This window comes from Peromyscus eremicus, chromosome 5 (assembly GCF_949786415.1).
Source record: "Peromyscus eremicus chromosome 5, PerEre_H2_v1, whole genome shotgun sequence".
Taxonomy (NCBI): Eukaryota; Metazoa; Chordata; class Mammalia; order Rodentia; family Cricetidae; genus Peromyscus; species Peromyscus eremicus.
In genome coordinates this window covers 102,679,872-102,703,030 of record NC_081420.1, presented here as the reverse complement: position 1 = coordinate 102,703,030, position 23,159 = coordinate 102,679,872, and the positions used below count along the sequence as shown (strand labels likewise).

At 52.8% G+C, this 23,159-nt stretch overlaps 1 protein-coding gene across 2 annotated transcripts; it reads left to right on the top strand.

Annotated features, from left to right (window-relative positions):
- Positions 1 to 3,095: 3,095 nt before the first annotated feature.
- Ripor1 (RHO family interacting cell polarization regulator 1) lies at positions 3,096 to 21,354 on the top strand. Of its 2 annotated transcripts, none has more exons than XM_059264135.1 (22): positions 3,096 to 3,191; positions 13,548 to 13,674; positions 13,789 to 13,941; positions 14,102 to 14,180; positions 14,561 to 14,584; positions 14,681 to 14,734; positions 14,863 to 15,015; positions 15,114 to 15,177; positions 15,264 to 15,307; positions 15,386 to 15,511; positions 16,032 to 16,180; positions 16,259 to 16,388; positions 16,469 to 17,893; positions 17,983 to 18,101; positions 18,948 to 19,080; positions 19,330 to 19,465; positions 19,573 to 19,734; positions 19,965 to 20,123; positions 20,258 to 20,454; positions 20,537 to 20,620; positions 20,712 to 20,802; positions 20,936 to 21,354. In XM_059264135.1, the coding sequence occupies exons 2-22, from the start codon at positions 13,571 to 13,573 to the stop codon at positions 21,031 to 21,033; spliced, it is 3,684 nt and encodes a 1,227-aa protein (XP_059120118.1). In that variant the 5' UTR covers positions 3,096 to 3,191; positions 13,548 to 13,570; the 3' UTR covers positions 21,034 to 21,354. The 2 variants fall into 2 exon arrangements, with proteins under 2 accessions (XP_059120118.1, XP_059120117.1); XM_059264134.1 differs by having other exon boundaries at positions 17,980 to 18,101.
- The last annotated feature ends 1,805 nt before the right edge of the window (positions 21,355 to 23,159 follow it).

The window sequence follows — 23,159 nt, the reverse complement described above, 5'->3', positions numbered from 1 at the left end:
TGTCCATGCAAGGCCTGCTTGCTAGTGGTTGGGGAAAGGCCTGAGAGTTCTCTAGCATTCCATGGCCCATGGATGTTTCCCTTTCTTCAGTGCCTCTTGGAAAGAGGAAAGGGCCCAGTAAACTCAGAGTTGTGCCATCTTATCATTGTAGTCCAATGTGCTCCTGGTCACAGGTCTGGCTATGGATAAGAACAATACATAGGGATAGATGCTCAAACAGAATAACTGGGAAACCAGAGGGCACAGTTAGGGATGGCATTTGATTTGTTTTCCGAGAGGATGTGGTGGGTGATACAGCATACCAAACAGAAGAAAGGTAAGGAGAAAGGTCAGAGTCAGAGGGTGGGAACTACAGGCAAGCTGCTATAGTTGAAGTGGTGCAGGTGTGGTGCAGAGTAGATGGGAGATAAAGAAGAGAGGCTCTCTGGGCCACATCTCTCTAAGGCCCTATCACAGTATAGATGACAGTGAGGAGCCATTGAAACCTCTTAAGTAGGAGAACCTATGACTGAATTAATGATTTAAGAGATTGCTTGGTGCATAGCTCAGTGGTAGAGCGCTTGCCTAGCATGCACCCAGCCTTGGGTTCTAGTCAAAGCACTGTAGAGGGGGAAGAGTTCCCAAAGTGGAATTACATGATTTCAGGCTTTAAAAGAGTTCCTCAGAAAGTGACTTGATTAGCCAAGGGACAACACAGGGACAGCTCCATACCATTGTCACTCTAGCAGCCATCATGCTGCCTTGGTGCCTAAGGAATGTTCACTGATGGATGATTGAAAGACCGAGCAATAGTAACGGGGGGAGAGTAGAAGAGAGAATGAATTCAACGTTGAGTGGATACAACCTGGAGGACTAGGAACCACGTATAGTGGCACACCCCCTCAACCCCAGACTTGGGAGGCAGAAGAAGGAATAGTGTGAGTTTGAGAGAAGCCTAGGCTACATAGCAAGGCCTCGTCTCAGTGGACTGAAGGCAAAGTAGCTCAGTAGGAGAGCACTTGCCTAGTGTAGAGAAGGCCCTGGATTTGATTTCCAGAAGAGACAAAAATTAATTAATTAATTAATTAAAAAAAAAGAGGACAGGCCGGGCGGTGGTGGTGCACGCCTTTAATCCCGGCACTCGGGAGGCAGAGGCAGGCGGATCTCTGTGAGTTCGAGGCCAGCCTGGGCTACCAAGTGAGTTCCAGGTAAGGCGCAAAGCTACACAGAGAAACCCTGTCTCGAAAAATCAAAAAAAAAAAAAAAAAGGACAAGAAGGGAAGGATAGTAGAGCAGGATACTGATACTTGCTCATTCACTTACTCATTCAATAAATAGTTCTTCAACTCCCACTATGAGCCAGGACAATGGTGATGAGCACTTCTGAGATCTCTGCCCCCACAGTGCTTAGAGACCTCGGTCAGGTACCTTAATCTCACGCACAGGGCCCCTAACATGGCGTGCTTGATACCTGGTGCTGATTCAAGGCATGAAAGGAGTTGGTCAGCAGCTTGACAGAGTGGAAAGAGGGGAGGCTATCTGCAGAGAAGGTGCTTGAAGAATGTCTGGCTGAAAGGGTGAGTCTAGAGCTAGCCAGAGGCCAAAGGATGCCAGTGTTGAGAGTTCCAGAGAGACTCAACCTCTGACCACAAGCGGGTGCCTGGGCAGAAGTGATGCTGTACAAGGTTAAGGACAAGGTACCTGGTCAGATAATAAGAACTGGGGAGGGAGGCTGGAGAGATGGCTCAGTGGTTAAGAGCATTGGCTGCCCTTCCAGAGGACCCGGGTTCAATTCCCAGCACCCACAGAGCAGCTCACAGCTGTCTGTAACTCCAGTTCCAGGGGATCTGAAACTCTCACACAGACATACACGCAGGCAAAATGCCAATGTACATAAAACAACAACAACCAAAAAGAAGAACTGGGGAGAAGTGGGGGCATTCACAAGGGCATCCGGGCTCTGGAACAAGCAAGTGCTCTGGGGAAAAGACTGGAGGTTTGGAGAGGTGGAAAGTTGAGAGAGGCTGAGGGTGTCTCTGGTAAGAGCCTGGGAGGATGAAGATGTTGGTATCCCAAGAGTCTCAGGTCTACCATACTGGGTTGGTGAGATCAACCCTCAGGACCAGGGTCAGGGCTAGAAATCTGGGGACCTTTTAAGATTAATCAAACCACTCCTGAGTATGCTTGACACACTTCAAAAGATAAGGTGCTAAAGGAGTCAGGAAACAGGGAAACCAAGGGATGGAGGATCAGGGATGTAGGGCTGGTGAGAGCTAGTAGCATCTGATTAACCGGAGGGGTAGAGGATTGGAGTCAGCCCATTTACCCCACTGGGGGTCAGTCAGGCCAGCTATTCAACCATAACCCTAGCTTGGTTGGAAGGGCTAGCATTCCAGCCCTGGCCTTGGAGAAGATAAGGCTTTGGCCCGGATAGCCAAAGTGTGCTCTCAGTATGCATACCCAGATCTTACCAGGTTAGTCCCATATCCCAGAAGAAAAATCTGTAACTCCCCAGAAAGCAGGACCCAACGAGTGGTGAATGCATACATGGCCTGGCTATGAGCTCTGATATATTAGCCAGACAATAGCCGAAAAAGCTTTCTGACCCTACAGTGGGAAACTGAAGCGGGCTGAAAAGGTGCGGAGGGATGAGAGGCAGAGAGCTTCAACCCAGAAGGTGTGGGATGGTTAGGCTTCCGAGCTCTCTTTTGGCCTTTCCAGACCAATTTCCTCCAACCACCCCAACTTTCAGTGTCAGCTCCAAGAACCTGTTTATAGTGACAGGAAGGGGGCCTGAGGTCTTTAGGACTGCAGAGATCTGGGTAAGAGGCAAGTAGGAGGGGTTCCCTAGCGCCCCCTACCCCGGTTTTAAGGTCTGCATGCGGTTCCCAGGAAGCCGCCCACTTCCCGCAGACGCCTTCGGGTTCCCCACGGTCTCCCCTCCCACGAGCTGGTTGACACGGTAGGCAGACCACTCTGCCCGGCTACCCGCGAAGGTGGAGCGAGCTGTGCGCGCCCCTTAGGGGTGCGGGAGCCGGGGGGAACGCAGGAGGTGGGGCCCGGCGGGGCGGGGCGGCGGGGCGGAGGGAGGAGGGAGGGGCGGGCGCCGGCGGCGGCGGCGGCGGCGGCGACAGCAGCAGCTGCGGCGCGAGCAGGCCAGGCAACGCCGAGAGCAGCGACAGCGCGAGGTCCTTGAAGCCCAGTGCAGCCATGTGAGTGTCCGTGCGGTTTCCGAAGGCCATGGCCGGGAGAAGGGGTGGGCGGTGGATCCCGTGCCTCCGGCACCCGCGCCGCCCAGCGGCTCCCGGATCTGCGACCGGGTCCCGCCTCACCCCATTCTCGCGACCCGGATCGCGCGGTGTCTTTCCTCCCCACTCCCCCACCCCCATCCCGGGCGCGGAGGACGCAGCTTCGTCCTACAAAAGCCGCCGCCTCCGGGTCTGCCGCGCCCGCCGCCGCCGCCTTCTTCCCTTCCGTGGCCAGGCCGCGGCGGCCGTGCCCCGGGGCTCCGCGGTGGGCAGGCCCGAGGGCGAGCCTGAGGCGCCTATCTGGGCCTGGGATTGGCTTTTCTCCGCGAGCCTGTGCTGCCCACGGAGCGACGGGAGGCTGATCTGGGAATGGGAAGGGGGCGACAGGGTGCAGGAGACCTCCCAGATGAGCTAGTCTTCCCGGTCCTTCCGACCTAAGCTGCTTTGGGGCCAGGCCCGAGGTGACTGAGCCTGCCCGAGGCCACACTCTCCACCCAAACCAAAGCTGAAGCCGGAGAAGGTCGTACTGGTGGAGGTCGGTGACCAGACCCTGTCCCTGGAAATGGAAGCTGCTACGGGGACTCAGCAAACAGTCAGAACTGAGCATCCTGTAGAACTGGTTTGGGGAAGGGGTTGTTCGCCTGGACTAGAGCCCCGGCTAAGTCAGGTTCAACACCCTCTGTCCTCCTAGCCCGAGTTAAGCCTGGATCTGACCTCTGTTGCTGGCCCTTCCAAATCAGTTCTGATATATGTGCAGACTGGACTCTCGTGTGTACAATCTAATATAATAATAACGGTGTCCTGGCCACCATGTGGGTGGCTGCGTGCGTCTTGGGTCTGCAGCATTCAGCTGACATGCAGCCTTCGGAGGTCTACAACCATCTGGCAGATGCACTTACTGGGCCAGAGAGGTTAGCATCGTTCTCAAGGTCACACTGCTGTGTTGGGGAGAAGCAAGAATTTGATCTGAATCTTTGCCCCCTGCACCATCCACCATCCTAGTATTGACAGTGAGGGTGGGTAGGGGGAAAAACGATAAGAGCCACGCAACACTACAGCCAGACAAGGACTGGCATGGCTCCCTCGTCTACCTCCTACCGGGTCCCGGGTCCTGTGGGCAGCAGAGCGGGATGAGCAGCCCCAGAGCCTGGGTTTGGGTAGGAGGGAGGGGAGCACACAGAGCACTGGACTAGTCTATGCCTAGGTGGAAAAGCAGGCGAGGAAAGCGAGGGTGAGTCAGAGCGTTCCCAATCCGCCACCGCTGGGACTCGCGTCCTAGCCAGACCCAGCTGGGGGAGGCTGTCCAGCTCCCAGAACGCGGCGGGACAGGGAATGTGACCAGCTGACCAGGGAGGAGGCTGGCAGGAAGTGAGGCCACCAAGCAGTCTCCACCCGGTTCCGGGGTGGGGTGGGGGTCCTAGGCCAGAGCAGGGCCCCCTCCCCTCTTCATTGCTCGTTCTGGTTGGCGGCTGCCAGATGACGTCAGCAGTAGGTTTGGGGCAGTTGCCATGGAGACAGGGACAGGCTTCAGCGCGCGACCCCCTTCTCCCTTGCAGCCACCCTTTTGCCTGGGTTATTTATAGCTTCTGTTTACCTCAGTCTCCTGTGGCCCTACAGCTGAGCCCGGCTGGACCCAGAGACTCGCCGAGAGGCTATGGCTAGTGTGACCGATCACTGCACTAGATGGACAATACTGTTAGTGGTACTTTCCGTCCCACACAGGTGTATTAGTCTTGGCACACAGGAGCTTTTGGGGGTCTATGAAAACAGAGGGCGTGCAGGCAGTTAAGATTCCCTTCCCTGTTGAGCTGCACGCCTCATAACCTTTGGGACCGGGCTTCTTTCCCATGTCCAGAACACACTGCAGAGTTGACAGGAGCTAAGGCACCTGTCTCTTAGCAGCCAGCACCCACCAGGTGAGACAGTTCCTCTCCATTAGGTAGGGGTGGGAGTGGGGTGTCAGCCCTCTCCATCCACCCCGACGGGGGAGAGACTGCCTCCCCCAGAGATGGTCAGTCAGTTAATTGTACAGTCTCCATGACTATTTAATGGTGAGGTGGGGTGGGGGGTTGGTGTTAGTCATAGTTCCTGAGTATAGGGGTTAAGTGGCAGCAGAGTTGCTGCCAGGGAAAGAAAATGGATGGAACAACTATTCTTTGAACTCGGAATCCCAGGACACCGCCACCCTGTCCCTGCCCAGGGAGCAACCCTTGCCCCACACGTATGGTAAGGGAGGTAACAGAGTGGGGAGGGAAAAGAAGAATCTTAGGTTGGGTAGGGAATCAGGGTAGATCCAGACTTGTGTCCTGTGATCTACCTCTCTGGCAGGTCAGGATCCTGTTCCAAAGACTGGGCAGCCCAACTCCCACACTCAGCTCCCTCCTTCCTTCATCGCCCAGATGCTCAGGTCTTGGTGGAGGGCCCCGGAAATTACAGCAGTGGGCAGGCAAGTTGGCCCCAGGACCCAGAGTAGACAGGTGGGAAAACAGACCCTGGAGAATTACAACTTAGCCATGTGGTCTTGAGGGCCAGAGAGAGGAAGCTATAGAGGCGCCAAAAAGGGGGAACCAACCCAGAGCAGCTTCCTGGAAGAAGAAGTTAGGGAGGCAGAAGAAAAATGGAGAGGGAGTCAGTCAGGCTAAGAGTAGTGAAAAGAGGGGCTGGGGATGTAGCTCAGTGGTGGAGTGCTTGCCTAAGAGCCTAAGCTTGAACCTAGCCGCCCCCCACTCTCTCTGTCTCTGTCTCTCTCTCTGTCTGTCTCTGTCTGTCTGTCTCTATCTCTGTCTCTGTCTCTGTCTCTCTCTCTCTCTCTCTCTCTCTCTCTCTCTCTCTCGTGGAAAAGGGGTATGGGAGGGATGGAGTTTGCTGCCCAGATGCTAAGAACCTTGAATGTGGCAGGAGGCATTACAGTTGCTATAGAGGGGCCTGGGAAGGAAGCATAGGACTTTATTCTTAGGAACAGGAGGTAGCTGTGAATTTTTCATATTTGTCTGAGTAGAGAGATTCTAGAGATCTAGAGTCTTAGGTCAGAAAGCCTAGGCTTGAATCTGGGCCCTGCCACTTACTAACGTTGTAATTTGGGTAAATTAATAATCATTAACAATAGCAGCTAATTCTTGTTGCGTACTACATGTACTTCCCCTGAACACTCCCCATAGATGGAGACAGCTCACTTCATGCTTCCATCAGTGGTTGTGGTTATCATCCTCATGAGTATCTCAAGTCCAAAAGCTTACGAAGGGTCTTGGCCCTGAGAGTTCAAGGCCAGCCGGGTCTACAGAGCAAGTTCCAGGACAGCCAAGGCTACACAGAGAAACCCTGTCTCAAACAAAAAAATGTCTCACCCAAGGTCACATACAGCCAGTTGACCTCAGCTGTGAAGCAGGGCTAATAAGACCTACCTACATAGGTTTCTTGCTGGAATTAAATGATCTTTGTTCAGCATAATGCTGACATACAGTAAACACTCAAAAAGGGACAGGGTTGTTTTGTTATTGGTGTTGTTGTTTTTGGCATTGTTGGTGACTGGAATTTTCAAAAGACTGTTAGTTAATAAAGAATGGTTGATTGCCAGATAAAGCGGAGACAGGGAGTCCATAAGAGGCTGCTAGGATTCTAGGCTGGAGTTGGTAATAGCTTGGACCTGCTGTGAGGGTGCAGATTCTAGAGATACACTCTCTATGTGTATGTGTATATGCATGTATGTATGTATATATACTGGGCATTAAACTAGGACCTTAAGTAAGCTGACCAAGCACTTTGCCTCTGAGCTATACCCCCAGACTTAAAAATACATATATATATTTTTTTAAAAATGTTGGGTTGAAAGCCAGCCTGGTCTACAGATCGAGTTCTAGGACAGGTTCCAAAGCTGCATAGAGACAAACACAAACCCTGTCTCAAAACACCCTCCCCCCCAAAAAAAAATTGTAGTAGCTTAGCCGGGCTGGCCTTGATTCCACTTTGTAGTTCAGGTAGGCTTGAATATTTGATCCTTCTGCCTCAGCCTCCCAGGTAGATGGGATTATCAACTTGTACCCCCAGGACTGCATCTAGAGACATCTAAAAGCTTGATCAGCCTAGAGTGGGTGACTGAGTGGAGGTGGGGTGTAACTCATGGCAGGACCAAGGATGACTCCCAGTTTCTGTTTTGAGCAACTGGGCAGATAGGTAATAGGACTGTCATAGAATGGTTAAAACTTGGAAAAGTGGTCAGTTCAGTCCAGTGACCTCAAACTCAGTTCACCTCCTTTTACAAGCCCCTACACATTGTCAGTTACTCTGTGGATAGACATCTGGGAGGCAGTTGGATAAGCAGGCCTAAGGCTTACAAGAGTGGTTTGGTTAAGGATAGATAAGGATGCAGAGAGGTACATAGCCCAAGGGCTGAGTCAATGAAGTCTATTTGAGGATAAAGAGAGAAACAAGCCCTCTGTGGGAAAAGAAAATGTGTCACGAGAAGTGGGTAGAAAAACAGAAGTATGTTGCTTCTTCTTATTTTTTTTTTTTCTCCTGAGACAGGGTTTCTCTGTGTAGTTTTGGTGCCTGTTTTGGATCTCACTCTGTAGACCAGGCTGGCCTCAAACTCACAGAGATCCACCTGGCTCTGCCTCCTGAGTGCTGGGATTAAAGGCGTGTGCCACCACCACCCAACTGTTCCTTTTTTTTTTTTTTTTTTTTTGGTGCACATTGGTGTTTTGCCTGAATATATGTCTCTGTGAGAGTGTTGGATCCTGGAGTTACAGAGAGTTGTGAGCTGCCATGTGGGTGATGAAAATTGAACCCAGGACCTCTGGAAGAGCACCCAGTGCTCTTAACTGCTGAGCCATCTCTCCAGCCCCATTGCTTCTTGAAATTCATGGGAAGGAAGGGCTTAATGAAGAAGAAGGGAACCATAGAATCTAATACTTTATCGAAACCGAGCAGGATAAGGAATAGACATTAGATACTGAGTTGATTCAGCAACAGAGAGGTCATTGTTAACCTTGTCAAGACTAGTCACAGAAGGAGTGGGTGCAAAAAGCCAGCCAGCATGGGAAGAGGAGTAGGTGGGTGTGGCGAGGAAATGGAGGTGACCATTCTTCCAGAAACTTGATTCAGAGCAATTGGGGAGAGGAATAGGGTAGCTAGAGAAAGGCACAGGACACACTGGGATGTAATTTTTTTTTTAAGATTTATTTATGTATTATGTATACAATGTTCTGTCTGCATATATCCCTGCCCAGCAGAAGAGGGAGCCAGATCTCATTATAGGAGGCTGTGAGCCACCATGTGGTTGCTGGGAATTGAACTCAGGACCTCTGTAAGAGCAATCAGTGCTTTTAACCTCTGAGCCATCTCTCCAGCCCCTAATTTTTTTTAAAATTTATTTATTTTGTATGTGTGTGGTTTTTCGAGACAGGGTTTCTCTGTGTAACAGTCCTGGCTGTCCTGGCATCTGCTTTGTAGACCAGGCTGGTCTCGAACTCACAGATATCCACCTGCCTCTGCCTCCGGAGTGCTGGGATTAAAGGCGTGCACCACCACTGCCCAGCTGTAATTTATTTTCTATAGTTATTCATTCACTGTGTGAGTGAGTGAGTGAGTGAGTGAGTGCGTGCGTGCATGCGTGTGTTTTGCTGGGGATTGAATCCAAAACTTTGAGCATACTAAGCATATACTTTTTACCTTTGAGGTACATCTAGATTCCCTGTAGTTACTTAAATCCAATTATATAGAGAAATCTAATGTATACAGCAAGTAGCTAGGAGCAGTGGCATACACCTAAGGTCCAAGCTTCTCAGGAAGCTAAGGCAGCAAGATTGCTTGAGCCTAAGAGTTTTTGAGGCTAGCTAGCTTGGGGAATATAACTAAGACCCCACCATTCCTACACACACACATGCACACATCTGTCCTAAATGCACATCGTGATACATTTTGTAATGGAACACACTTATATATGATTGGGAAATAGAGTCCACAGCAGGAAATAAAACATTGCTAACACTTTGGAACACCCCTTTGCCTACTTCCAGTTACAGCCCAAGGATAACTACTGTCTGAATTAGGGTTTCATTATTGTAGTAAAAGACCATGACCAAAAGCAACTTGGGGAGGAAATGGTTTGTTTCATTTTATACTTCCAGGTAACAGTTCATCACTGGGGGAAGTCAGGGCAGGAACTCAAGTAGGGCAGGGACCTGGAGGCAGGAACTGAAATATAAGCCATAAAGAATGCTGCTTGTTGGCTTGCTGCCCAGGGCTCACTCACTTTGCTTTCTTTCTTTCTTTTTTCTTTTTCTTTTGTTTTTTGAGACAGGGTTTCTTTGTGTAGCTTTGGTGCCTGTCTGGATTTCCTTTTTCTTTTTCTTTCTTTCTTTCCTTCTTTCTTTCTTTCTTTCTTTTTTTTTTTTTTTTTTTGGTTTTTCGAGACAGGGTTTCTCTGTCTTTGCGCCTTTCCTGGAACTCACTCTGTAGACCAAGCTGGCCTTGAACTCACAGAGATCCGCCTGGCTCTGCCTCCTGAGTGTTAGGATTAAAGGCATGTATCACCAATGCCTAGGTTCAGTTTTCTTTCTTTTTTCTTTTTCTTTTTCTTTCTTTCTTTTTGATTTTTGAGACAGGGTTTCTCTGTGTAGCTTTCTGCCTTTCCTGGATCTCGTTCTGTAGACCAGGCTGGCCTCGAACTCACAAAGATCCACCTGCCTCTGCCTCCTAAGTGCTGGGATTAAAGGCGTGCACACAAAACACAAGTAAGGCAATATTTATGGTTCCCTTGATAATGAAGTTCAAAAACAGGTGAGAAAGTATATGGGCATGGCAGCCCAGCCCTATTATCTCTCAGGAGGCAGAGGCAGGAAGATCAGAAGTTCATGGCTAGCCTAGGCTACAAGAGACCCTGTTTCAAAAAACAAAAATAAAACCAGAACAAACAAAAAGCACACAAAACCAGTTTATGATGGCAGAAGTCAGATTAGTAATTGTCCTGGTTGGTTTTTTGTAAACTTGACACAAATCGAGACATATCTAGCAAGAGGAAATCTTAATTGAGAAAAATGTCTCCATTAGATTGAACTGTAGGCAAGAAGCATTTTCTTTTTCTTTTTTCCGTTCTGGGATTAAAGGCGCTACCACCACCCGCCCGGCTCAGTTTGCTTTCTTTTTTTTTTTTTTCCTGTAGCTGAGGACCGAACCCAGGGCCTTGCACTTGCTAGGCAAGCACTCTACCACTGAGCTAAATCCCCAGCCCCTCAGTTTGCTTTCTTATACACCCCAGGACCACTTGCTCAAGGGTAGCACCACTCCCAGTTGGGTTGGACTCTCCCGCATCCATCATTAACCAAAAAATGCAGAGCCAGTTGTGGTAGCACATGCCTTTAATCCCAGCACTCAGGAGACAGAGGCAGGCAGATCTCTATGAGGTCAAGGTTAGCCTGATCTACATAGCAAGTTTCAGGCCAGTCAAGCAAGGCTACATAGCTAGATCCTATTTTTTTTAAAAAAAAAAAAAAAGCGAAAGAAGAAAAAGAAAATGCTTCTTGCCTACAGTTCAATCTAATGGAGACGATTCATTCGTATTACTGGATGTATTTGTATTTTTCATTGTTTTTGTCTCATAGTTATTCTGTTATTATTGATGGGCATTTGAATAGTTTTCAGGCTTGTTTTCACTTTTAGTGTGAGAGTGACTTGAATTTACTGGTAAGTTGAAGAGAAAGTCTGATACATCCATCTTCTCTGAGAAGGGAGAAAAAAAAAGACTAGTGCCATACAGGATAATCTCCCAGGTAGAAAGTGAGAACCATCTGAGGTTGAGAATTGCACCGTGATTCCAGCTACTGTGCCAAGACCTCCCGGCTCAATCCAGGATGAGTGCAGGAGCTGCAAGGACAGGGAGGTGGTTTGCCAGGGTTGGTTTCTGCCACTCAAGACAGAGTGCGGAGTGCTGAGGGTAACAGCAGACAAGAGATAGAAGGGTGGCTGCGGATGCAGGCTGGGAAGAGGGTGTGCAGAGAAGGGAAGGGAGGTGGGAGGGAGGGAGCTGGAAGAGAAGCAGGCAGAGGCGGACTGTGATCTCTGTGCACAGTGGTGTCTGTGAAATTCTGGGGTGTATCTCTGGTGACTGGCATATGCTTGCCACTCAGTGGGTAGCTGAATAAATGAGTTGTGTTCTGGGGAACCGGAGGTCTCGGGTAACAAGCAGATGTGGTAGTGGTGATGGAAAGAAACTGATGATTATGGACAGTGAAGCTGTGGTTTAGGAAAAGGGAATTCCAGAGCAGACGATAAGGCTAGGGTGTTGGGTATGGGAGCTGAAAGATACATAAAGGCTTGTATTAGGTGGGCAGTCCACAGGAATGCACAGTTCATGCTGGATGTAGACACGAGGTATTCAAGTAGGAGATGCTGGTAGATGCTGGGATCAAGAAAGCTGGTACCAAGGGAATTGAGACTTGAGGGGAGAGCCAAGGGTAGAAGGATAACTTCTCAGTCCTAGCTTCCATTATAGGCCCTGGCTGGATGGTAGGTCCTGATCCTTTTCTCTAGGTCTCAGGGAGGGGAGAGACCCAGACTGAGCACCCTCTTTGTGGGTGTAAAGATGTTGCAGGGGGCTTTGGAATTCTCTCCACTCAGCTCCTCCTCGGTGTCTTGGAGCAGCACATAATATATGGTTGATCTAGCCCCCACCCTTTCAGCTCCTCTCTCTCCTCAGCTTCATCAGAGTCCTTATTATACAGTGTCCTTCATGGGCACAATCCCTGCACTCAACCCCCCAACTTCTTCTTTCCCCCCTTCACACACACAGAACCCTAATTCCCAATCCTCTTCATGTTGAATCTTTCCTCAGCAGCCTGACAACCACTTTTGAACACCTTTTTCTCTTTTTTTACATTTATTTTTATTTCATAAGTATTGATTTGCCTGCATATATATATACATATATATATGTATATATATATAATTACACACACACACACACACCTGTGTGAGGGTGTCAGATCCCCTGGAACTGGAGTTACAGTTGTGAGCTGCTGGAAATTGAACCTGGGTCCTCTGGAAGAGAAGCCAGTGCTCTTAACCGCTGAGCCATCTCTCAGCCCCTTGCACACCTTTCTATCACTGTCCCACTAGTCTCTTCAGTCTGTTCTTCCATATTCATTTTAGGGTTCAACTCCCTTCACAGGCGCCCCTAGCCTCAAACCCTGTGTCAACCTACTCCGGAGGAAAGCCCCTAGTTACCCCTTGCAGAGGCCAGGCAGACTGAGGTCGGGTGCCCCCCTAGTCCAGGGAACCAGTCCCGCCCCATCCCGGCTGGCTGAGTCAGGAGGCAGGAACTGGGCGGGCGGGAGGCGCGGAGAGCAGCCGAAACCAGGGCCAGAGCCGCTGGCAGTGAGCTTGGAGCCCAGCGGGGCCAGTACCAAAAGCCCCAGGCCAGCGGGACACCGTGGGTGAGCGCGGGCCGGGGGCCATCCAGAACCTACCATGAACTCCAAGAAGAGAGGTAGGACTCGGCTTGGAGTTGCGAAGGCTCCAGAGATGGCCACAAGGGATGCAGACGGGATTCTGGGGGCCTAGGGTGCGTGTTTCGTTCGAGTTGTTGGGGTGGAGGTTCGGCCGGGACTCCTTCCCACCCACGGCGGGGGAAGCGTGCGTCCGTGACTCAGTTTCCAAGAAGGGTGTATAGAAAAGTGGAGGAGGCGGGGCACTTCTCTCCGCACTGCCCCCCACTCTGGGAATCCCCGGGCGCCCAGCCGGGAGGACGCTGGCGTCAAGGCGCCTGCTAGTCGGTGTGAGCTGGGGGCACCATTTACACTGGGCGGTGGGTTACAAACCTGCGGCCAGGCCTGCCTCTCAGCTCTACCGCGATCCTAACCCGCGCCCCGCCTCATGACCTTCCACGGCCTCCCGGGGTGGTGGCACCCGAGCTTTCAGCCACTTGGGGGGGCGGACAGGGGAAGGGCTGGGGATGCCGCCCCGCCCCCGGGTAAACAGGCGCTTCCGCACATTCTTCGCGCGCCCCGCCCCTTTCCTGCTTCTTCCCAGCTGGAGGAGGGTCCCCGCGCGACCCCCCCCTTCCTGCCCCGCGACAGGCGGAGCCCTCACCTCCGCAGGAAGTAGGGGCAGAGCGGAGGCCACGCTGAGTCCGAGGCCGAGTCGCCTGCCACTGCCCTGTCATTAGCGAGGGGGCCGATGAGGCTAAGACTGCCAAGGCTGGAGCCCATTGGGGCAGCTGTTCTTGGTGACCAGGGAGGGCCTGTTCCAGCCCTGGGACCCGGCCACGGGAAGGGGGCTTCTTCAGGGACCCGATTAGTGCTGGACACACACCCCCGCCACCCCCAGGGAGCCCCGCGCGGACTCATTCCATGATGTCCCTGTCGGTGCGGCCGCAGCGCCGCCTGCTCAGCGCCCGGGTCAGTAGGAGCCAGTCCTTCGCAGGCGTCCTCGGCAGCCACGAGCGCGGGCCCAGGTACGCGACAAGGGTTTAATGGGGTTGAGAGAGTTAGGTGGGGTTGGGACTGGGTGTGTGATGAGGGTTTGGGGGATTCTTGCTGACCCTTTCTAAAGGCAGTCTCTTCTTCAGGAGCTTCACGGTCTTCAGCCCACCAGGGCCCCCACGGAAGCCCTTAGTGCTCTCCCGAGTATCGAGGATGTTTTCCGTAGCCCACCCAGCCCCCAAGGTGCCACAGCCAGAGCGGCTGGACCTGGTGTACGCTGCCCTTAAGCGGGGACTGACGTAAGCAACGCCCTCATTGTGCTCTGTCCCAGGATCCCACCTAAGTTTCTCTCTGCAAGTTTGAGTCTTCCTCAGCCACGCATGCACCCTTTTCCTACTGCCAGCACGCTGTCAGGTTGAGGCTGGATAAGCTGACTCTTGTCACTTGCCTTTCCCCTAGGGCCTACTTGGAAGTGCATCAGCAGGAGCAGGAGAAGCTCCAACGCCAGATCAAAGAGTCCAAGAGGAATTCCCGCCTAGTGAGTAAATGATAGGGGATGCCCTGGACCAGTGCCTCTTCCCTGTATCGTGTAGGGGCTGGGCCCAGCAACCTTGTTTGATATTGAGCTGTGTTCTGAGGTGAGTTGGTAGAGGATTCTCTCCCAACTTGTTGAGTGCACCTTCTGCTTCAGACCTGGTGCCTAATCACGAAAGCTTCCAGTAGGAGAGTTCAGGCCTGGCCCATGACAGCAAGAGATCATATTGTGGTGGCACAGGAGAGGGCCAGGGTTCTTCCTGGGAAGACGGTTTCAAAGGAGGAAACATTTTTGTTGAATCCTGAAGAACAGCTGGGTGGGCACGTCCTTTCCTGGGGTCCTTCTGAGGCTTTCTAAGATTCCCTTCTTATCTCCCTCTGTAGGGCTTCCTGTATGACTTGGACAAGGTAAGTGTATATCAAATAGTGTTGGAAGGGGGTTGGCTCATAGGGAGAGGAAAGGGTCCTAGGACTTAGGCTCTTTCTGACTCAACTCTCCCTTAGCAAGTCAAGTCCATTGAACGTTTTCTTCGACGACTGGAGTTCCATGCCAGTAAGGTACTTGTACAGCGTGCATGCAGAGTGGGATGTGGGTTTGGATATCATAGGGGGAGGGGGAAGGCCCCCCGTGGGCACCAGCGGTGAGTCTCAGTCCCCTCCTGCCACACCTGTTGTCACCTTCCCAGATCGATGAGCTGTATGAAGCGTACTGTGTCCAGCGGCGTCTCCGGGATGGTGCCTACAACATGGTCCGCGCCTATAGCACAGGGTCCCCGGGGAGTCGAGAGGCCCGGGATAGCCTGGCTGAGGCCACTAGAGGGCATCGAGAGTACACAGAGGTGAGAGATGAGGACCGCTGTGGCAGAGGCACAAGGGGTGGGCTGGTGAGAGAGGACCGGTTCTTCATTCCCTCACATTCTTACCCCTCCTTCCCCAGAGCATGTGTCTTCTGGAGAATGAGCTGGAGGCACAGCTGGGCGAGTTTCATCTCCGGATGAAAGGTACTGAGTTGTAGGGGCAGAAGAGAGGCAGGAGTGGGTATGCTTATGGCCCTCAGCATGGCTGATCTTCTCCTTTTTGTGCCCAGGGCTGGCTGGCTTCGCCAGGCTGTGTGTGGGCGATCAATATGAGGTAGGAGGTTGTGCATGAGAAGGCTGGGATGGGAGGGTCACAATCCCAAAAGCTGCTTCATCCTGCCTGTTTCTCCAGATCTGCATGAAATACGGCCGTCAGCGCTGGAAACTACGAGGCCGAATAGAGAGTAGTGGAAAGCAGGTGTGGGACAGTGAAGAGACCATCTTTCTTCCTCTACTCACAGAATTCCTGTCTATCAAGGTGATTTTTCTGACCAGATCCATAAGACAGCTTGTTCCTATGAACCCTGTTATCCTGTGAATTCCTTGTAACCATTTCTCCTAAGGCTCTCTCATTCCTGTGGTCCCTTATAACTCTATGGCCCTGTAAATGTGACTCCATGACCTCTATAATCCCCATAACCCTCTTTTATGTGACCTTGAAAACAATCTCTGTAACTCCTATACCTCATGACTTTGATACTGAGACCTTCTTTTGAGCTTCCAAACTTGTGGATATTTGCTTTCCTTTGAAATCCCGTGAGACCGTGAACCTATAATTCCAATGACCCTAGCATCGTGGACTTCTGTGATGCTCATGCTCCCATATTGCCTCCATGGCCCTGTGATCCCTAGAACTCTCATCCTCCTGTAATCTGCATGGCCTGGTGACCCTGTGACTATCTTATAACCTCTATGCACACTCAGATTTCTGAATGCCCTGAAGCTCATTAGTCCCTCCCCTCACTCATGTGACCCCCTCCATGCACTCTTGGCTACAGGTGACAGAACTGAAGGGCCTGGCTAACCACGTAGTTGTGGGCAGTGTCTCCTGTGAGACCAAGGACCTATTTGCTGCCCTGCCCCAGGTTGTGGCTGTGGACATCAATGACCTCGGCACCATCAAGCTCAGCCTGGAAGTCATATGGAGGTTGGTGGGAATGAAGGGCTTAGGGCAGGGCAAAAGGCTGCGCTGAGTAGCATGGCTAATGTCTTTTTCCCTTCCCAGTCCCTTTGACAAGGATGACCAGCCCTCAGCTGCTTCTACAGTCAACAAAGCCTCTACTGTCACTAAGCGATTTTCCACATACAGCCAGAGCCCACCAGACACACCCTCACTTCGGGAGCAAGCCTTCTATGTGAGTCAAAATCCAGGCCCCAGGTCTTACCACCTCCCGGGGTCTTTTTGGTGTAACCCTGAAGTGTCTCTTTCTCTTAGAACATGTTACGGCGGCAGGAGGAGCTAGAGAATGGGACAGCATGGTCCCTGTCATCTGAATCTTCAGATGACTCATCCAGCCCACAGCTCTCAGGCACGGCTCGACATTCATCAACTCCCAAGTCCTTGGTACAGCAGCCGGAGCCCCTGCCCATCCAAGTTGCCTTCCGAAGGCCAGAGACTCTCACCTCTGGTTCCATGGATGAAGAGCCCGTGGTGGCTCCAGCCCTGGTCAATGGGCATACCCCTTACAGCCGGACTCTCAGCCACATCAGTGAGGCCAGTGTGGATGCTGCCCTGACTGAGGCTGTGGAAGCTGTGGGCTCAGAAAGCCTAACCCCAGGACCTAGTCCACTTGCATACCCAGATTCCACCCATGTGGAGCACTTCAGTAGTGTTCCTCCTCGTCTAGACACTGGCCGTTCCGCCACAAGACCCACCCCAAGTACAGCTGGCCCTGCCCCCACATTTATAGACCCTGCATCATCTACACAGTTAGACTTAGTTCACAAAGCCACAGACTCTGACCCTTGTGAGTTGCCAAGCCTCTCCCATACATGCTCTACCTACAGTGCTGTAAGCCCTGTCAACAGTGTTCCAAGCCTAACTTCCACTACTACAGATTCTACCCACAAACCCACGCCCTCTACCCTCACCACTGCAGGCTCCATCCCCAGTGCTGCAGACCCAATCCAGGCTACCACAAGCCCTCCTCACACTACCCCAAGTCTCGCCCATACCACTATAAGCCTCACCCACACTACTGCAAGCCCTACACACAGCACTCCAAGCCCCACCCACACCACTGTAAGTCCCACTTGCACTACTCCAAGCCCCACCAATGCCACTCCAAGCCCCAGTCACAGTACCACTAGCCCTACTCGAAAAACTGGGATGTCAACAACTCCTACCACTACAAGTCATACCACTAATGCTGTGGGCCCAGTCCAAACCACTACAAGCCCCATTTCTACAACTGAAAGCCCTACCCCTTCTATAGACCTTGCTACAATTTCTAGCTCCTCTGCAGACCCCATACTCCCAGGCACTGAACCTCTGCCTTGCAGTCACCCAGCCTCCACTCCCTACACTCAAACAGACCCCACAGTATCCTGCACCTCTCACCAGAGTCTTGCTTGTTCTGATTCAAAGTCCCTCACAAGCCCTGCCCCAAATTCCCCAGAAGAAATTCTTAAGAGCCCAAGTTCCTCTCCCTCATCCATAGTCCCTGCACCCCAACATTCGGAACCTAGCCTGGCCACAGCTGCTCAAGCCCCAGTCCCTGAAGCAGCTGGAGGAGCTGGAGACAAAAGGCTTGAAGAGGCCCTGGGGACCCTAATGGCTGCCCTGGATGACTATCGTGGTCAGTTCCCTGAGCTGCAGGGCCTGGAGCAGGAGGTGACCCGACTGGAGAGTCTGCTCATGGTAAGGAGGCTGGGCTGGGCCGGGCTGAGGCAGCACAGGGAGAGCTGCCAGCCAGTGGCAGTAGCTCTGACCCCCTTTACCATCAGCAGAGACAAGGCCTGACTAGGAGCCGGGCCTCCAGTCTTAGCATCACTGTGGAACATGCCCTGGAGAGCTTCAGTTTCCTCAATGATGATGAAGATGAAGACAATGATGGTCCTGGGGCCAGGTGAGGGGGCCGGGCAAGGCAAGACTGGGAACTAGTTGGGCAGGGAGAGATGAAGGGGAGGGGGTGAAGCAATGTAAGGCAGAGGAGGAGCAGGTGGGTTGGGGGAAAGGCAAGATGGAAACTGGTGAGGTGGGGCCGGGTAGAGACCATGAGGATGGGCTTATGGCGCAAGTGCAGTTGTGTTTTCCTTGTATACCTCATGTATCTTTGATGCCCATGTCACCAACTCCATCCATCCCAGTGTTTCTGGCCACCCTGCTCATCTCTGCAATGCCTGCCTCCCCTGCAAGTCCCCATCAGCTTGTGAGCCTCCTGCCTCTCTTCTTTCCCTTGACCTCATCTTGGACTCACCCCGTGAAGGAGCTCTTTCAGTGCCTCCCCATGTACCCCGTGTCCCTCGGTATCAGCCCCCTCCATCACGACCCCGACTCTCCCGGAGACCCCGGCCTCTCAGCTCTCATTCCTGGAGCAGACTTTACCGTTTCAGATTTGAGAGCCGCACCCGGTCCCTCCTTCCTTTACGACTTCCTAGGTTCCAGTCCCAAGCCCTGCGTCCCTTGCCGTCCGTATTTTATAGACCATCCCGCCTGCAATCCTACTGGCGCCCATCTAGGGCCCGGCAGCCCCTTTGGTCTTAGCAAGGGTTGCAAAAGGTTGATTATAAAGACCCATGCTACTCATCGCTGGTTACAGCCTCATCCTCCTGGAAGTCCTGTGTGAACTTACCTACCGTCTGTGTCTGCACGTTGTTCTTCCATTCTGGGTGGGAGGAGCTTAATAAAAATAATCTCTGGTGACCAGAGGTGATGCGTGTTGTTGGGGTGTTTGATTCCATTTTTTTCTCAGGCCCACAAGCAGCCCAGAGGCTGTGGCAGAGGACAGATTAGACTCATCAAATGCCCAGTCCCTAAGCACAGGGTGTCCAGCTCTGGATGCTACCTTGGTCCAGCACCTGTATCACTGCAGCCGCCTTCTGCTGGTGAGGGGATAATACTCCCCCCCCCCCCCCCCCCCGTTGCCCCTGCACTCCAAACCTCCCCTCTAAACCTCTCAGTTCCACACACCAATGCCCCAGGGTCCTGGCATTTGGCTTCTGCTGAATATAATACCTCCTATACCCTTCCTATTTCAGCCTCTCCCAATGCATGCTGGGACCTGTACTCCCCTGACCCATCCCCCGCAACCCTTACCATGAGGTCTAAATTACTTGGCAACCCCTGTCCTCTAGAAACTGGGCACATTTGGGCCCCTACGCTGCCAGGAGGCATGGGCCCTAGAGCGGCTCCTGAGGGAAGCACGTGTGCTTGAGGAAGTGTGTGAGCGCAGCAAGCTGTGGGGGAACTCTGCCACTTCTGCCCAGGAAGGTAAAGGTCTCCTGGGCTTGGGCTGTGATGTCCAGTGGAGTTCATGCCTAACCTGCCCCTCCTGCCTGACCTGCTCCGTTGCTGATGGTCTTCCTCACTCCTCACAGTGGTGCAGTTCTCTGCCTCTCGGTCCGGCTTCCTGACCTTTTGGGACCAGTGTACAGAGGGACTCAGCCCCTTCATCTGCCCGGTGGAGCAGGTGCTCCTGACTTTCTGTGGCCAGTACGGTGCCCGTCTTTCCCTGCGCCAGCCAGGCTTAGCCGAGGCTGGTGAGTGGGCTGCCTACCTACCCCTTCCTTCCTTCCTTAGCTCCCTTGGGGAAGGCCTTGTCATCCCATACTGACTGGCAAGGTGAGCACTGAAGAGAACTAGTGAGTGCTTGTTCTCAGAGTAGAGTGTGGACAAGGAGTCCCTGGGCCTGAGCTAGAACGGGGACATTCTCTTCCCCCTTAGAGGACTGGGTCTGTCTCAACTCAGGCTGTGGTACTGTCTCCTGCAGTGTGTGTGAAGTTCCTGGAAGACGCCCTGGGACGGAAGCTGCCTAGGAGGCCCCACCCTGGCCCTGGGGAACAGTTCACCATCTTCCAGTTCTGGAGTTATGTAGAAGCCTTGGACAGCCCCTCCATGGATGCCTATGTGACAGAGACTGCAGAGGAGGGTGAGGCAGTGGCCCTGGCCACAGAATGCTGACCCCGTGGGTGGTCCTGAGGGCGTGAATGGTGAGATGAGGGCAAAGCCTCTCACCCCAAGAGCTTTGCCAACTTGCCGTGCCCCTCCCCCCACTTCTTCCAGTGTTACTGGTACAGAATTTGAACTCTGATGACCAGGCTGTTGTGCTGAAGGCCCTGAGGCTAGCACCTGAAGGGCGCCTGCGAAGGGATGGGCTTCGGGCTCTTAGCTCCCTGCTGGTCCATGGCAACAACAAAGTCATGGCTGCTGTCAGCACCCAGCTTCGGAGCCTCTCGCTTGGTCCTGTCTTCCGGGAAAGGGTGAGTTTGGCAGGATTCTCTCGTGGATAAGGTGAGGGCTAAGGGCTCCCAGTGTCTAATTCTGCCCTCTCACCTTGCCCAGGCTCTTTTGTGCTTCCTGGACCAACTTGAGGATGAGGATGTGCAGACTCGAGTGGCTGGATGCCTGGCTTTGGGCTGTATCAAGGTGATCCCTGCCAACCTACCTACCCGCTGCTCCACTGCAGGGCTGTTCCTGCTTGTTACACTGAACCTGCCTCCATGTTTTGTCCCGATAGGCTCCTGAGGGCATTGAGCCCCTGGTGTACTTGTGCCAAACAGACACAGAGGCTGTGAGGGAAGCTGCCCGGCAGAGCCTCCAGCAGTGTGGTAAGGCTGGGAAGTGGGAGACGTGAGTTAAGGGGAACACCTTGGCTACTGGGGGTAGGGTGAGGTAATGCCAGGCGTGAGAAGGCCTGGAAGATGCCAGGGCCACTCTTGACCTTACCCTCACACATTACAGGGGAAGAAGGACAGTCTGCTCATCGACGGCTGGAGGAGTCCCTGGATGCTCTGCCTCGAATCTTTGGGCCCAGCAGCATGGCCAGCACAGCGTTCTGAACTCTCCAGTCACCGGCTCCCAGTGTTCCTTCCCCCATTTTCAGGGCTCACCAGGCACTGGCAGGGAGGGTGAGGGCTGGTTCCAGACACCTCTCTCCACAAATTCCTATCAATGAAAATCTAATATATTCTTCTGTTACCCCTGGGGTTGGTAGAACGCCTGAAATGAAGTGCCTCCCAGCCTTGGTTCTGCATATCCTTGGCCACAAATAGTGTCAGGGGCCTGGCCATATCTTACTCTGCCTCACCACATCCCTTGGTTTTGTATTTTATTTACAGAGTTTTACAGAAAATAAAAAAAAGCAAAATGCGTTTCCTACATGGCTTGCTGCACTCCTGAACCTCTGCTCCAACACCTCCTGGTGTGCTCTTCCTGGCACTGTTGTGCCCACACTCCAGCTGTGACAACATCGTGGGCATTTGCCCTGGAAATCCTGGTGGAAGAAAGCCCAGAGTCCAGGGTTGTGCCTGGAGAAGAGACACAGAAGGGAAGAGAGCACTACTGGACAGGCTGAGCCTGCGGCTGGGCCTGGGAACTCCAGCCCGAGTGGATCTAAGCCGCTGGCCCAGAGAAGGCCCGGACTGTGCTTATTCCAGACTGGCTGTGGCTAGAGGGCAGAGAGAAAGCAAAAGCGGCTGGCACGGAGTGCCTGAGCTGTCGCCACCAGGGGGCAGCAGAACTGCATCCGTAGGTGGTAGGCTTCAGTCCGTGCCCCTCTGACTAGGCAGCTTCCTACAGAGGAGCTCAAGAAGCAACTTGTGTGGGGAGGTGGGAATCCTTGCTTAGGGGAGGAGCTGGAGCCTGGGAGACAGGAGACCCGGATGGCTGTCCGGTGAACCAAGACAGCAAGGTCCTTCCCTCCCTGAGGCACCTCCTTCCCTGCAATAACAACCCTGTGAACTCTGTGGCCCCCAACAGCCAGCAGACCTGTGTTGAGGAAGTAGGACTCCCCAGAGAGGGCTTCCCTGCCTCCAACACAGGAGTTTGTTAACCTAAGTTAGGAGACCTTTGGGAGGGACTGGAGGGTGGGGTGGGATTTCAGGATGGCAGGCCTTTTCTAAGAAGGTCCCGAGAGATTTCCACACCCATGGCTATCAGAATTTCCATTGTCTGGAGAGACTGGACATGCATAAGGTCTCCCCAGGTTGAACCCGCTCTGCTATCCCAATACCTGTGGTGATATAGCACACTAGTGTGACAGACACTGTGTGCACAAAGCTGTCACGGGGAGATGGGGAGCACTCAAGAAGAGCCAATTAGGTGTCAACAGTTGCCTAGATGTGGTGGGGGTGACCCAGATCCCTGGGGAGCTTTACCCCAGTGTTTTAGAACTGCCTATGAAGAGGTTTTTGGCTGGGCCATCACCACCTGCTGGGGAGGTCAGGCTGAACAAAAGAAACGGCAACAGGAAACACCTGTGAGTGGATGCTGGCAGTTCACTATCATCTGGTGGGGGCAGGGGGGAGGGCAGGCAGACAGCCCTCACACTGGCATAGCTGGGCAGGATGGAGCAGTTCAGCTTTTTGGTTGGTCAGCTGGGGTAAAATGGAGTAGACAAAACAATCAGGTGACAGACCACACCACTGCCTATAGCTGGTCATAGTTTGGAGGCAAGTCCCAGAACCACCAGCAGAATTCCTGCAGGCCTGAAGCCACAGAAAAGGCCGAGTGGTGGGGAAAAGTGGAGTCAAACCTCGGCTGAGCAGGGCTTAGGAAAGTGAAGACAGTGACCACCACCTCATAGCACAAACCATAGGACAGTGCCTGGCAAGAAATACAGGATGGGCGCCGGGCGGTGGTGGCGCACGCCTTTAATCCCAACACTCGGGAGGCAGAGCCAGGCGGATCTCAGTGAGTTCGAGGCCAGCCTGGGCTACCAAGTGAGTTCCAGGAAAGGCGCAAAGCTACACAGAGAAACCCTGTCTCGAAAAACCAAAAAAAAAAAAAAAAAAAAAAAAAAAAAAAAAGAAATACAGGATGGGAACATGTCATTATTGCAGTCAGAGGTCAATTCTGACCGTCACTGAATATCCCTGTTCTCCAAAACAGAAGGAACAAGACCCCTCTGTCTTCTACAAGGAGGGTCCTGGGCTTCTGTCCTAGCTGAGACAGGGTGAGGACAGGA

Excerpts from the sequence above, each read along its gene's own strand:
- Ripor1 (XM_059264134.1), top strand. The coding sequence starts at position 13,571 with ATGATGTCCCTGTCGGTGCGGCCGCAGCGCCGCCTGCTCAGCGCCCGG. Across the intron at positions 14,735-14,862 it reads TGGAGTTCCATGCCAGTAAG|ATCGATGAGCTGTATGAAGC; the intron begins GTACTTGTACAG and ends TCACCTTCCCAG. Across the intron at positions 20,803-20,935 it reads GCAGAGCCTCCAGCAGTGTG|GGGAAGAAGGACAGTCTGCT; the intron begins GTAAGGCTGGGA and ends CACACATTACAG.